This window comes from Natator depressus, chromosome 9, assembly GCF_965152275.1.
Source record: "Natator depressus isolate rNatDep1 chromosome 9, rNatDep2.hap1, whole genome shotgun sequence".
Taxonomy (NCBI): Eukaryota; Metazoa; Chordata; order Testudines; family Cheloniidae; genus Natator; species Natator depressus.
The window spans coordinates 65,754,743-65,770,521 of record NC_134242.1 but is presented as its reverse complement, the minus strand read 5'-3'; the positions used below and the strand labels follow the sequence as shown (position 1 = coordinate 65,770,521).

Here is a 15,779-nt window from a genome sequence, read left to right as displayed (position 1 = left end):
TGTGCTTAAAGTTAGTCATGTACTTAAGTAACTTGACTTCCTGAATCAGGGCCTGTAGGTATTTGTTAAAAGTAAAACTGAATTTTCATGAAGATATATGGGCACTAAGGGTTACTCTCTCGATTCTGTAATTTACACTGTCCAGATGAATCTAATCATTTATTCCAGGTTCAAAACTATATCCTTTTCTTTTTCTTTTTCTTTTTCCTTTTACTGGATAGGAGCAAATCAGCAAAGATTCATTCCAAAACACTTTCTTCCTTCATGATAGCAGAGAGCTCTATTCACCTCTCTCTGAATGGCTGTCATAATCTTTTCCACAGACTTCTTTTTCAGAGAAACTGTACTTGTCTGGTAGTGCGATTTCTAACTCCACTGATTTTAAGGCTGCAATATTCCTCATTTGGCAAGTAAATCACTAAGTAGTGATTCAACAGCTCAGGTGGCTTGGCTGTTGGACCATGTGAGCTGTGTTTCTGAAAGCTCCAGATAATCCACTCTGCCCTCTGCCAATACTTTGAGAATTCAGAATTTATTTCATTGTAATAATTGATACCATGTTTGATATATTGGTTAAATGATGAGTCATCATGACTTAATTGTGTACCTATATAATACTGCCTACTTAACCTGTCTTTGTCAAAATAGTATGTAAAGCCATGCATTTGAGAACTTTGAATTGCATATTATTTACTGAATAATCAACTCCTACTGCAATACTGATGTGACCACTCATCTTGCTCTTCCAGTCAGATGACACAAATTTGAGCAGCCTAGAGAAACTAACCGAATGTATCCATTGGAGCAGATCTGTGAGTGGTGGTGTGCTGGATCTGTGTGGTTCAAAGGCATTAAAAAAGTTATGACCTATTTCTTGATAACGTAACAAGCAGGGAGCTATTGGATTATAATGTGGAGTTCTTGTATTGTTTGAGTATAATTAAATACTAGTTACTAATACCGTATATTACATTTACTGGCAGCTTCAGTTGGTGGACAGCATCTGCCCGCTGGAGGGTTTTATTGATTTTGAAATTGAGTGTCACTTCTGTTCGAGGGCATGTGCTGTTTGAATTATAAGACATAATTAATTTCTTCAAAATACAAAATATTTATTCAGTTCACCTGCACTCCATGTAAGCGTAGACATACAACATCTGCTCATTACCAAAATGGATTATTTTTGCTAAAAACAAATATGTGATTAAAATATTAGAAATTATTACTGACCAAGTGGACATGCTTTGAGTTGTCTTGGTTTGGGCATAGCAACACTGAAGTACTTCCTTGTGCAAGAAGATCTGTGTCTTTAATTTCCCCTTCAGTCTCATGTCTGACTATACAAAGGCATTTTGACCCCAAATGAGATTACACAGACTACAGATGACCCAGTTATTGTAGTTTTGTGTATTATTTACCATAATGCTACATATGTTTGCGCTAACGTTACACTACATGCACGCCCTTTTTTGTAATGGGGCTGTAATGATAAAATAATCGAATGCATATAGGTCTTCTGCAGTAAACCTTTTATTTGTATTCTTGAAGTTGGGTTACACTTAAAAATAACTGCAGCCAAGTTTTGAAATACATCATTTTTATTAAACTATGGCTTAAAAAAAAACCTGAATATAAAATCTGCTAAGAGTAGAGGTGGGCATGAATCAAAACTCCTGTTCTGAACAGCCCCAAGCTTTAGTCTCTAAGGTGCCACAAGTACTCCTGTTCTTTTTGCGGATACAGACTAACACAGCTGCTACTCTAGAACTTGTGGTGTATATCTAAAATTAGCAGACCAACCTCTGTGCTAGTTCAGCATATCTGTAAACAATGACATTTGCAAAGTGATTTTGTCCTTAACACTTGTGGAATAAGACACAGGACAGCGACATGTGGTTTAAATAAGGCTGCAACTTTATTAGCTTTAAATAACCAATTAGGATCGGAATGGGACAGATCACTCCCAAGCTACTCAGCAGGTGCAAGTCCTATCCAGTTCAGTTTTCCAGTATTGGACCACACAACAGTTGTGGGCCCCACAAAGCAATCATTCGGCTGTTAGGGGAACAGACAAAATGTGGCTTTCGGGTGTGAACCATTTCCCTGCTCTATTTATACCAACTCCTCACACTCCCTGCAACAATTAGGCAATTGCAGGGCAGTATAGACATGCTTTTTGTCTTCATTGCCCAGGGCCAATCAGGATCCTCACAACAAGTAATCAAGGGGTCAAGAGGGCCAGAAAACAGGGACCCCTCAGATTCTAGCTCTTCCCAGCATGATGTTGCAGGGAGAGAAGTTTCACACACATGTTCTCTAATACCCCCTTCCCTTCTGGTTCCAGGACTCCACCAAGAAAGAAAGGGTGAACTGAGAAGCTGCTGCCTCATTCCTTGAGGCCAGGTCCAACTCCCACCCCATTAATGTTCTTGCCATTTGGGAAGAAAGAAATGAAATAATTATTTTTGTTTCATATAAAATACCTGCGCTAGATAGTGGTTTCTCAACTTCATTAAACTTGAGATTTTCCTTTTACAAGTTTCTGTGCCTTTGCAGGTGGTGTAGAACAAATTAAAGGTGTTACCAAAGATCTTTTTATTTTTTTTACCTGGTACATAAGCAAAAGCTGCTAGGGAGGTCTGAAATTCCATTCTAACCATACTCATCACTTTTAGATGAAGATCAACCCGAAGTGGAGCTTCCTATTCAATTCCCTGTTAGTCACTTGAGAACTTCTGGTTCAGATAAAATTTAATTAAGATCTGAACCCAACCCAAAACTAAAATCTGATTGACAAAATTCTGAAAAACACAGCCTCTGTAGTCAATGTCTAGTGTTACACAGTTGTTTCCTTTGATATTCCATAAAAATTTGTTGTTTTAGCTGCCACGGTAACTAAAGGTAGGACAGTGACACCCACTGTAAAGTAGTGGAAGTTTGTATAAAGGTATGTGAGGTGTTAAAGGAGTTAGTAGATTGTTTCTGTACTTTTTTATTTATTTATTTTTTAATTGGAAACACAGTAGATTTTTTTCTAAAATGCATATTGGTAACCACTGTGTTTATTAATTTTTCAACATAAGGTCTATAATAGAACAGCTAAATTTACATATGAAGTGACCATATTCAGTCTGTGTTTGAAACTTGTACTGTATATTTTGGTTCCATGCTTTGATAAGCATGTGAGGCTAGATGTTTGCTGTAATAGTTCATTCTCATTTTAATTTCTCTTAAATCTTTATCTTTTGAACATAAATTCAATGCAGGAAAAACTACTAACAAAATCATATAAGCAAAAACAACCGCTTCCCCTCCACACACACACTTCTGATCTAAGTGGCACAAGGAGTAGTTCCATTGACATCAAGGGTTAAAGATTCACAAGGATAAAACAAGATCAGAATCTGGCCTGCTATTTTAGAGGCTTCTGTTGTTGCTTTTCTGGCTATGTTGCCTTCCGCCTCCCGCCACACATAACTTACAAGTTTTCCACACCTACTGAATGCTAAAATGTTTTCTCTCACTTTGATTTACAATTTCAGTATACCATTTAACTTGCACTAATGTTTGTTGTCTACAAATATGAACAAAGGACTGTTATGGGATTGGCATATTCTTACGTGGAGTCTGAATGTGGCCCAATTAATCTATATGTAGTAGTGAACCAAATTGAAGAACCATAAGCAACGGAAGAATGCTATAAAACTAATGAGGGGGTGGGGGAGACAGAGATAATGTATCTTCTGAATGTGTCTTTCAGCATCCTATCGTTTCTACATGATTCACAGACTAGAAATATTTACAAAGACACAAATCTTTCATGTAAACTAATTGTCTTCCTACAGTCCAGTGAGGTACTTAATATTCAGTTGACAACAAAATGTCCCAGAGATGCTAATAAAAATTCAACATTGCATTACTCTGCCTGTTCACTCAGTCTAGTCAGCTTTTGAGATTTAGATCTTAACATATACACATGAACAGAACAAGAGACATGGTTCATTGATGCAGTTACAACTTATGGCAATCCTTGACCTGTATTTCTTGCATTTATTACATGCCACCATGAGCCCTTAATAACAGAACAAATTGAAACATGAAGAAAGTTAAACACTCAAATGAATAACATAAAAAAAAATTAATCATTTTTAGCCAATCTCCCATAATGCTCCAGGGAACCAGGCAATTTAAGGTCTAATGGCTTGCCTCCCTGAATACGAACAAATGGGAGCAAGAAAGAAATGACATTCTGTGTACTGAGTTCAGATATATGTCTAGCAATGAAGGCGTTTTTTTTATTCCTTCTCAAAGCTACCTGCTTGAAAGACCAAGGAGAATCCATGTGAAATTAGTGGGCATGCAGTATAAATAGAATGACTAAATAAATAAATGGTAAGAAATGTGTTTATTTTATAGATCTCTGAGATAGAAGCAGACTGTTTTTAAATGTTTGCAATATTAACACAATTAGTACTTAACCTCAAGTCACTGTGTTTTATCAAACCACTCCACGTGCATTTATTCCATTAAATAGGGTCACTAGATTCTTGCTCAGGAATATCTTATAAGGTTCTTAACCATCAAGTAGCAGTCACGGATCAGCAGTTATTTATTTGCATACTGAACATGTCATCAATAATACACAGGACAAGATCTTTAAATTGAAAGAACAGTGAGGTTGTCATCAGTATTGCTTAATAGACCATCATAAGCAAACTAGTCAGGAGTCTGTATGACGCGTTCATTATGTTATACTATATATGAATTTAATTTAGAGGTTTTATGTAAATCTGACGTCAGTTTTGCTTTCTTTTTTTCATGCAATCTCACTTTAATTGCACTGAGATTAATTTTACTTTTTCCCCTATTCACAGAGGGTGATGAGACAGGAGTGATGGATAATCTGCTCGAGGCTCTGCAGTCAGGGGCAGCCTTCCGGGATCGCAGGAAACGAACACCAAGAATTCAGGGTGAGTAAGACATTTTCTAGTAGATTTGTGGTTATGGAGGGAGGGGAATCTAGTGTTCCAAATATGGGGATGAGGGGAAGAGTCTTGCCAAGGCTTTTAAGAGCTTTCATTGAAAGTTGGTCTTTCACTTCTGGTGTGAAATCTCAGCAGGTTATAGCTGTGTGATCACAATTTTAAACTTGGTAACTAATTATCTTCAGATAATTGTAGACTCTGCAGAAAACTAGAACAAGGGTTCCCACTGTGTTTAATTTCACATTTTAAAAAATCATTGTTTTTTTAAAAGAGCATGTGTGTATTTTATATCATTTAAACCCATCAGTATAATTAAATTATTTGTTGTAATTGGCCCTAAGAAAGTCATAGTAACTTCTTACACTAATGGAGTGATGCATATGGCCGCTAGCTTTTCTCAAGGGCCATGCTCGGGTTCATGCTCATTGGGCTAGAAGCTGTAACCTTTATGGGGAGTAAAACTCAATTCATTATTAAAGCAGCTTCATTCTGTTGATTTACTAACATTCTGTAGGGATGTTCTTGAATGATTGTCCTCTGTACCAGGTATGGGTTTTGAAGTGACTCAAGGAAGAGTGGAGCAAATACTCACACACACGTAACTTTTCAAACACGTAAAATATATAAATTATTGTTACTTTGAATCTATCTCTTATTAAAGTGTATGGCAACATACGTTGTATTTTGTAATTTTCTAGTTTTAACTTGTCTTATAGCAAAAACAGTATTTTAATAAATCAGATTGTTTAAAATGACTTCTTTACGCAGGGCAAAATCAAGCCCTTATGAGTCAGATCCATGCGGAGGGTTTGGAAAAGTGGTATTGGTGGCAAATTGGGGAGTACATCTTACCACTCCATAAAAGAGTAAAGTGAGCCCCCGCTCACCCCATTAGTTCTGATCCTGCAGTTAGAGCCATGTAGACAGACTTCTTGCGACTTACCTTTACATCCATATGTAATATATAACTCTTGGGGCTATCTGACTGCAAGAATACATTTTATCTCAAAGGAAGAGGTAGCCAGGAATATTACCACTGTTTTCTTCACACCCTATCCCTGACTGCCACATAGGGCTTAGGACTTCAAATTGCCACTACTGTTCTATTTTGCTCTGAACTGTCAATGCAAAACCATTCATTGTCATTTTAGACTCAGCATAGTTTCCATGCAGCTGAGTTAATAAGGCACAATGTGCTACCTTCTATCTGGTAGCAGTAAAAGTAATGGAATATAATAGTGATTTATTATTGTTTATAATTTGTCATAAACCTGATCTTAAAAAAAAGAACAAGAGTGAAATACTTGATGCACACACTATTCACTACATTTTCAAAATCATCCTTCCATCTGAGCAATATTTCTGTTCTCCCAATTAAAAGAAATAATATGAGCATGCCTGAGTAATTAATTTGTTAGTTTTAAAATGGAAACAGGACAAAGTATGTTTTCTGTTGTCCTTGATCTGAAAGCTTATAAATACAATGTGGTGCATGTCTGCAGTAAACTTGGTCAGAGTAGGCAATCTTAACGTAGTCTGTCAGATTTTTTTTCTTTTTTGCTAACATTGGCTTTGCTTTCGTATGTGATAGAGTCATAAGACTAGATGTAGAAATCTTGATTGATTCTGCCATCAGTGGTGAAAACTAATATATTAAATCCTACCCCCGCCCCGTAAAGTCTGTTGAACAACCAGGGGATCATTCATTTTATCTTTTATTGAACCTTTTGTCTTACAACCCGGCTACATAAATGAACACCGAATTTTCATAAGTGCATACTGTATTTTCTAATGGCACAGTGACGCAACAGTGCTTTTAGTTAAGGGTCCGTATAAACTCCTCTGTTCAATAGCTCAGAACTTCCTCCAAAATATTCGCCTGTGGCTGAAATTTATGATGCCTCATTATTCTTTTTCTTTCTTAGAAAGTCTGTGTGTCAGATATGAAGTAGACATGTAATAATGTTATGAGTACTGCTACGTAATAGTTTTATGAACATGGTATGTGACCTGGTCAGTGAGGTCAAGTTATTGTATATTGAGGGTAGTGGAATGTTTGTTGTATACTTATAATGGCTGAATTCAACTGCTTGTGTATATGAAGGTGACACACGGGCTTCTCAGATAAGAACACTGAAGAGTACGCTTATAAAATCATAGAAATGACTAGTTTCAGTAATGCTGTCTTCACTCTAATAAGTTGCAGGACTTATTTTGGCAAAGCTTGGCACTTGGAAATGAAAAGAATGCTAAAGTGTTAGAGCCCTTCTCGAGGGAAAAGGGGGGAGGGGTCTCACTTGCCAAAAACTGTGTAGGGAGACAGGCTAACACAAAGAGAGATACTCTGTGGAGCATGTCTAATGATTTGGGCTATCCCAGAGCCATGAAATGGTAAGCCTGAAGGAAAAGCTAAATATGCATACAGTCTGTTGTTGTTTTGAAGTTGTTTTCTCTGAAACACTTTTGTTCCAAATAAATAATACTTTGCTTTAAGGAGGCTGTTTGATTACTGTGTCACTGCCCCAGAGAGAACAGAATTGCAGGGTCAGAATATGTGAGACCTACTGAGGTAAATCATGGTTGATACACAGGGAGGGGACTGCAACTGAGGGCCCAGTCTGAGAGTGTGAGAATTGCATGATTCCACTCTGAGAGACAGGTGACAGCTTGAGACCTAAAGGGGGGTGCATGTGGAGAGAACAGGAGGGGGATTAGAGATTCAGTTAGCCCAATAACTGGGGAAGTTTGTACAAAATTGCTTCAGCCACTGTTTTTCAATCAATCCCGCTCCTGCTATTCACAACCTATCCTGTACTCTCCCACTATTAGGCCAATTCCTCTGCCTTGTTTGAGGAAATAAGCATGGGTTTGACCCTTCATCCTGGAGACACATATGTGACTAGGACTGTAACTTGTGACACAATGGCAGCACAAATTTATTTTAAAAAGATAGGGAGCCCTATTTGAGTGGAGGAGAGAAGTGAAAGCTAGGGAGATATAAAGACTCCCAATTATGAGGTGTGAGAGAAGGATGTAGCACTGGTGCAGAGAGATGAGAGCAGAATTTACCCAGCTCACTTCCCTTAACAGAGACTCTTCTGTGTAGTTACGCCTCACTCCACCAGTAAACATAATCTTAGAGGTGCTGCTAGCCAATTGGGGGCCCTAAGAAGGAGTATTTTACACACACACACTAAAAAGCAAGTAGGGGGCCCCCTTGAGCTGCTCAGGGCCCGAAGCAATTGCTTAGTCTGCTTATGCCTAGCACCAACTCCAATCTTGTCTTTAGTCTATCGGCTGTTTATCATTAAGTAGCTGTAGTGCCACTGTGGATGGAAGATTGTGGACCGCACTGTTCAGAAAGGATGTAGAAAAAATAGGGAAAATACAAAAAAGGGAACCAAATCTGGAAGAAATGTTAGAAGAGACAAAGGGAGCTAAATGTATATAGTTTAAAAAGGAGAAGATATGAAGATAGGTACACGGGGACATCTTCAAGGAGTATAAATGAAGAAAGGGAATTACTCATAGACTCAAAGTTGATAGGACATTGAGCAATGACCTGAAAGGAAGGAAGTGAGGATAGTAGGGAAAAGTTCTCAACAGCAAGAGCAATTGGTCAATGGAACAGGTATTCAAGAATAGATTCAGAATAAAATGTTAGTGGAATTGATGTTTCAAGCAGTCCAGCAAAATGCAAAGAATGAAACTGAATGAATCAAGTCTTCTTTTCTGGCATCTACTTTCCATGGTTATATTAGGAGTTTAACAAACTATTTACTCATAAAATACTGGTGCAACTCCGCATATGTTGGTAGTCATCAGAAGTGGTTGCCAACTAATAACAGTTCAGTAGCCTATGTAAAAGGACGAGCTGGTCTTATTTCAGTCCCTAATAAACATTATATCACAAAATCAACTCACTGTTTGGCACCCTTGTCATTCTGTGCAGAAAGGCCAAGAACTGAATTATCCTTTTTCCCTAGAGTAAGTCTTTCTGTAACAGTTTTCAGGCACAATAGCATAGCAGTGTGAAGGTGCATGCACTGGAACTGTCCATACTGTACTTTGTGTATTGATAAAGAAAGCCCTTTATTTATCAAAGTTTTTAAGCTAGGACCTTTCATGGCCACTAAATTCACTTCTAGAAAAAGAGAGAGACAGAAAGGAATGATTAAATTAACCTAAATCATCAGGTTCTTGAATTAAAACCCAATATGGTGTATAAAAGAATAAATACCAGATGGGAAAGATACAGCACAATTTATTTTCACACATAAAGTAATTACATTGGCCATTCAGTACTCACTTTGAGATATTTCTAAGACAAAATAGCATGTTTAGATTCCAGTGTAACCCTCTTAAAGCTAATGCATTTGTTTCACTGTTCTTAAACTCACACCAGCCCAATTCTATCAATTTCTTTGACCTCCAGATCACTTCTTTATAGCAGCCTTCATTTCCTTCTGATCTTCAAATTATCCCATAGATCTTACATAAAAATAATTTCAATCTATGTTCAAGTATTGTTCAGATGCAGCACATCAGACTAGAGATTTTACCCACTTATGAATGAAGGTTTTTCATTATAAATTCTGTGTTCTGCTTCTGCATGGATTACTTCCCAGACATTAATAGTTTCTCATGTCAGGACCATTGACAATGGTCCTTGGCCTCTGACTCATTTTGCAGCTCCTTGAAGAACTGCTTTCCTATTTCTATATTAGCTCCTGGATCTTTTCAAAACTAATCTCAGAACTTATTTGCTTGATACTGATTTTTAATTTGCTTTCTTATTTCATTTATTAAGGGCAATGAGATTCTCATTTTGGGTGGCTCTACATAAGCATAGTGATTCACTGATTGATTAATCAGATCTAGGTTTGCATTACAAGAAGATAGAAGTTTAGGAGTGCAATATACAGTGGAGTTGATGACATTTTTTGTCAACAACTGGAGAACAAATTGAGTACAGACCGTTTTATGCCCTATTTATATGCAAAATTGTTCTAAGCAAGAACTGATGTTCTCTATAGAAATTTCAATCACTTCTTCTTGTCCCTTTTCCAACAGAATATAATCAGCTCTCATGCATATTTCGTCAGCGATGATCTCTGCAGGACAGCGAGATATAGGGTCAATTCCATTTGACTGTTGTGAAAGCATGAATTTAGCAGGCTGATTTTTGATATAGGAAATGGTGTAAAGGTTAGCATAAGGAAAGAATATTCTGCAAGAAACTTCCTCTTGTGATGCCTATTTTCATGACAGAAATTCAGACATACTATTTGGCCATGTCAGGGTTCCTCCCCCACTCTGAACTCTGGGGTACAGATGTGGGGACCTGCATGAAAAACCTCCTAAGCTTGTCTTTACCAGCTTAGGTCAAAACTTCCCCAAGGTACAAAATATTCCACCCTTTTGTCCTTGGATTGGCCGCTACCACCACCAAACAAATACTGGTTACTGGGGAAGAGCTGTTTGGACACGTCTTTCCCCCCAAAATACTTCCCAAAACCTTGCACCCCACTTCCTGGACAAGGTTTGGTAAAAAGCCTCACCAATTTGCCTAGGTGACTACAGACCCAGACCCTTGGATCTTAAGAACGATGAACAATCCTCCCAACACTTGCACCCCCCCTTTCCAGGGAAATGTTGGATAAAAAGCCTCACCAATTTGCATAGGTGACCACAGACCCAAACCCTTGGATCTGAGAACAATGAAAAAGCATTCAGTTTTCTTACAAAAAGACTTTTAATAGAAATAGAAGTAAATAGAAATAAAAAAAAAAATCCCCCCCCTGTAAAATCAGGATGGTAGATACCTTACAGGGTAATTAGATTCAAAACATAGAGAACCCCTCTAGGCAAAAACCTTAAGTTACAAAAAAGATACACAGACAGAAATAGTTATTCTATTCAGCACAATTCTTTTCTCAGCCATTTAAAGAAATCATAATCTAACACGTACCTAGCTAGATTACTTACTAAAAGTTCTAAGGCTTCATTCCTGGTCTATCCCCGGCAAAGACAGAATATAGACAGACACACATACTCTTTGTTTCTCTCCCTCCTCCCAGCTTTTGAAAGTATCTTGTCTCCTTATTGGTCATTTTGGTCAGGTGCCAGCGAGGTTACCTTTAGCTTCTTAACCCTTTACAGGTGAGAGGAGATTTCCTCTGGCCAGGAGGGATTTTAAAGGGGTTTACCCTTCCCTTTATATTTATGACAGGCCACAAGCCAATATTCCCCTTTGACAAACTTACAGTTTAACAGTGATGGTGTAGATGTACCAATCCTTGCATATATGCCAGAAATATGGTGAATAACCACATGTGACTGACATTCTTAGGACATCTGATGGTTCTTCTCTGCCCAGAATCAATAGAGGGTTCAACAGAATTTTATAATCCATTTTTATCTTAGTCTCTTGTGAGTCAAAAAAAAATTCAGCTTCATTAGAAAATAATTAGTTATGACATTTTACATTCATTTTTATACATACATCATTTGCATATACAAGGAATATAGCAGGATGTCACTATCCTGGAATATGTCATTTCATCTTGTGGGTGTGAGTAACGTAGGCTGAATGGATACAGTCCATATCCACAAATAGTTATTTGTTCAAATCAACTCTGTCTTTAAAATTCTCTTGCTTTTAAATCCATTTATTGTTGAGCTATTGCCACCTTTAATTTCATGCTGTGTTAAACTGAGCCAGCCTTGAAAAATTAAAAAATGTACTCTGGGTATTATTTTAGGTAAATTCTATGGCCTGTGGTATACCGGAGGTCAGACTAGATTATCACAATGGTTCTTTCTGGCCTTGGACTTTGAGTCTTTCAATAATAGGCTTGAAGACCTAAATTTTAGAAGATGATTAGTGATTTTGCATGACTCCATTTTTTAGGGCGCACCCAATTTGAAATTCCTTACAGGGGCGTGGTTTCTCAGGAAGTGTTGAGCAGTACAGACCCTCTAAAAATCAGGACGTATGAAGGTGTGTAAAATTGGCATCCAAAAATGAAGGCACCCTAAATCATTAGTCCCTTTTTAACATTTAGATCTAGTTGTTCATTTGTAGTATGAGAAGGAAGGGGTCTCTAAAGTGTAGTCAACAACAAGCTGAACTATATTAGGCTTGGAGGTATCAATAATCGGATACTGCTAAGGACCTTATGAGATTCACAAACTAGTTTTTTTAATTGCTCCAGCACAGATTAGTTCCTTGAGAGTTATGTGGAACTGCTGTGCTTCTGTCTTTACAGTAACACTGATCTGTGTGTCAATTTTAGTTAAAACTAAAGATGGGCGTAACTATTCTCATGGGGAGCCTTTGAGTAAGTACAATGCCACCAAATAAGGAGAAACTATTTTACAAATGAAATAATAATAAAATTATTGGAGGAATCTTTTGTTCTGTACCCTTGGCTAGTACATTGTATCCTTTTTGTCCATCACTTGTCTGTGTTTTCATTTGTTTGTAAGCTTGTTGGGGCAAGGAATAATGTCGTCGTCTTTGTTTTCCAGCACCTAGCACAATGGGACCCTTGTCATTATTTGGGTCTTTGGGCAGTAACTCAACAAATAGTTTAATAATAAGCACTTTTACTGGAAGAATATAAAAACAAACATGTTGCATCACAACATCTTTGCATTGTATCATCATGTTGTATCACAGTACCATCAAACCACAAATATGTTTGAACAAGTAAGATTGACATGTCAAAATGTGGACTACCCCTTAAATTAGTTCAGATCGTAGATGACAAACTCTAGCACCACCTAATATTTGAGTACCTAATTGAAACAGCAATTTAAAAGTAAACACCCTCTCATTTGCCTTGGAAGCCACTCCCTCTCTGTTACGTAACTCTCCAATATATTCAAACAGCTGGAAGACGCTTGTAGATGAGACTTTGAGACTTACAACCAATATCTAGATGGGAGCTAGATGGGAAAATTTTACCAACTTTTAAAACTCACTATAAACTTCTAAAGAGAATGTTATTTAGTTTCCTTTTTAGTATTCTGGATGGATTTTGATGTTGGGGGCTTGGAGTTTTCATGAGTGAGGATCTTCTTTAGACAGGAGCTAAGTGAGTGCCTCTGGGGTTTTAGCAGGAGGAAACAAAAAAAAAATATTTTATTTTGTTTTAATTTCCTGTGGGAGAAGTAGGGTAGGTCTTGGGATTTCTTAGCTTGCTGGGCTGTTTGGTTGTGTTTGGCTAGCATGTAGCATATAGCTAGCTGTCTGTACTTTCTCTGTGCAGTAAGCAGGAATTTTTCATTTCATACATTATTCATAACTTGCTGCAGTGCTTCCAGAAAGTCAGCATCTATCCTTAACACACAGAAAAGAAGAAAGAGGGAAATATATTTTTGCTGTTGTTTTGAAAGTTAGGGCAAAGATTTCATCTTCAAGTGGTCTTGGTAGCAGTCATCCATCCTTAATCAAAAGCAAATAAGAGAGAGAAACATTAATGTTATATTTCTTTCTGTTCTCTGGCAACATTGGACATAGGTTTCATTTCACTGCTGCATCTTGAGCTATTCTGACTGCAAATAACATAATTCTTAACAAAAACCAAGTGAAAGAGAGATATTTTGTAGGTTGTTACTGTTGCAATTGTGGTATATTTCCCTTAAGTACATGATAACAAGCAAACTCAACCACATAATAAAAATACCCCAGCAATATGGTCATTTCACACATTTTCTTTTTCATGCATGTGTTCTCTATCTCAATGAAGTTTCATATCATAAACCTGTTGCCAAAACCAATGCATAATGAAAATGAAAACAACGTGAGAAAGAGAGATAATAGCTGAAACCGCTAGTCTGAACATAAAAAGTAGATCTTTCTTTTGGTGTATTTACTTCTTATGGTTTTATCAAGAAGATCTAAGATAGAGGCACAAACCTGAACGTGATGGTATGATATGCTGATCAGCTTGATTGATAAAAATATCATTTATCAAAAGAACAACTTCTGAAGAGGCAAATTATCAGTGGTGGCTGCTAACATGTAAAAGACAATTTTGCTACTAAACACCAATGGTAGTGTTTTCCTTCTTTTTGGTCTTTGAAAGAACTGTGAAAGGACGAAGATGGGCTCCCTAACAAGAGCAAATAACTTTCATAACAGGAACGGGGAAGTACGCCTAACAAATAACAGGAGCTGTCCTGATAGCAGAGTTGAGTACTAAAGTGTACTGTAAATTCCAAAAGAACTTAAGTTAATACACACAGACCAATGTGGACCCACCCCATCTCAGGGGTTACTCCTAAAGGCATTATGCTCCATGGAGATACAATGACTCCCACAGTTCTTGGTTTGTTGGAGCTCACTGGACTTAGCTGGGGTTGAAGGAGAGGATATATCCCTTCCTCTTTCCCATTTAAGGTATGCTGGTCCTTGTGCTTGGGGGAGTGTAGGAAAAGGGCAAAGAGGCTCTTTGTTCCGCCTTTCCACCTTGCATAACCACATCTTGGCTGGCTAATATCTGACCTTAAATCTGAGATGTACAATCTGGAATTGGAGATACTGATGATGAAAGTTTTAATTGTTAATAAAAGAGGAAAGAGTGCATGATTGAGTTTTAAAAGTAAGCGTTACAATGGTAAAGGAAAGTGAAAGTGTTTTTTTCTGTTTTATAGAAAAGGGCCCTTATTGTTTGTGCTATGTTAATATCTGGTAATGCAGAAAGGGGTATTGAATCTGTATTTGGGCCGCAGATGGAATTATCATTATAAACATTTGATACATACCACAAATGCAGCATCAAAGAAGAGAAAGTGAAAAGAGAAAGAAGTTATCCTTCTTGATCATGTCAAGGAAGGGGTTTACATATGCAACTAATAGTGGTGCAATTTAGGAAGTTCCTGAAAATGTAACCCAAAAATGTATGTTTTAAAATAAATTTATAGTTTTGATATGAAAATGTTACAATATAAGTATAAATGTGTTTGCTTTCAAGGATCAGGAAGTTTGGTTATATTGACAGGTGGGGGCGCGGCGCTTGGGATACAATACAAGACCCAGTGTACCTGTTAGTGATGCATAGAATAAACTGCTTTAGTAAGGGAAGTGGGGCATTTTAAGAGTGGGCTACAATGACTTTATGTAATGTCCTTCATGGTAGAGAAGTAGGAGTTTTGACTGTCATGGGTAAAAAGAAGATTCTTCATTGCTGCTACAAATCACAAACAAGACTCCACTAACTAATCACACCTTATGCCATCTAGCATCTTCGCCCAGGGACTTCCCAAGGCCTCCTGGCTACCCTAGAGTATAGATTTGGGTAAGAAATGGCAGTGTTGATGAAAATGAAAGATTTATCTTTTATTTTTTTAACAATTGTGCAATTGCTACAGCCCAGACACCCCAGATATGGATGCTAAGAAGGATGAATGGATTTTGATGTTGATGTTTTGCTTATGGTAGATGGAAAATATGTTAGGGGGTCTCTGTAGCTTTTGTGGCTCCAGACTTAGTTGTCATCCATTTCTAAGTCAGAAGAGTTAAGGGCTTATTACAAATGTTCAGCACTGCAAGATTCAACAGACTGGAAATCTTGCCCTTGAAAGATGCAAAGGCCTTTGGTGTCTACGAAGTTTTTATTTTACTTTTTCTTGGACCCAAAGCCTGTGAAGTACAGATGTAACATATTGTATATTTTCTACTAGACAGAAATGGTTTTTCTTCTTGCCTGATGGTATTTTTAATCTGTGTGTTTGTGTGTGTCGTATTTTGAACAAATGGCAAGTATGGCAAAGCAGAACTGTTGA

General features: G+C 37.4%; 1 protein-coding gene and 1 long non-coding RNA gene across 4 annotated transcripts in view; one reads left to right on the top strand and one right to left on the bottom strand.

Annotated features, from left to right (window-relative positions):
* The window catches only part of LOC141994230 (uncharacterized), a 355,183-nt gene that overhangs the window by 40,339 nt on the left and 299,065 nt on the right, over window positions 1-15,779 (bottom strand). The gene's annotated exons all lie outside the window — the stretch shown is intronic.
* DIAPH2 (diaphanous related formin 2) overlaps window positions 1-15,779 on the top strand; it is an 807,400-nt gene that overhangs the window by 649,464 nt on the left and 142,157 nt on the right. For all 3 annotated transcript variants that reach the window (XM_074964437.1, XM_074964436.1, XM_074964435.1), the window contains one exon: window positions 4,875-4,970. In XM_074964437.1, the coding sequence (XP_074820538.1) occupies window positions 4,875-4,970 (96 nt within the window). The remainder of the gene's footprint in view (window positions 1-4,874; window positions 4,971-15,779) is intronic.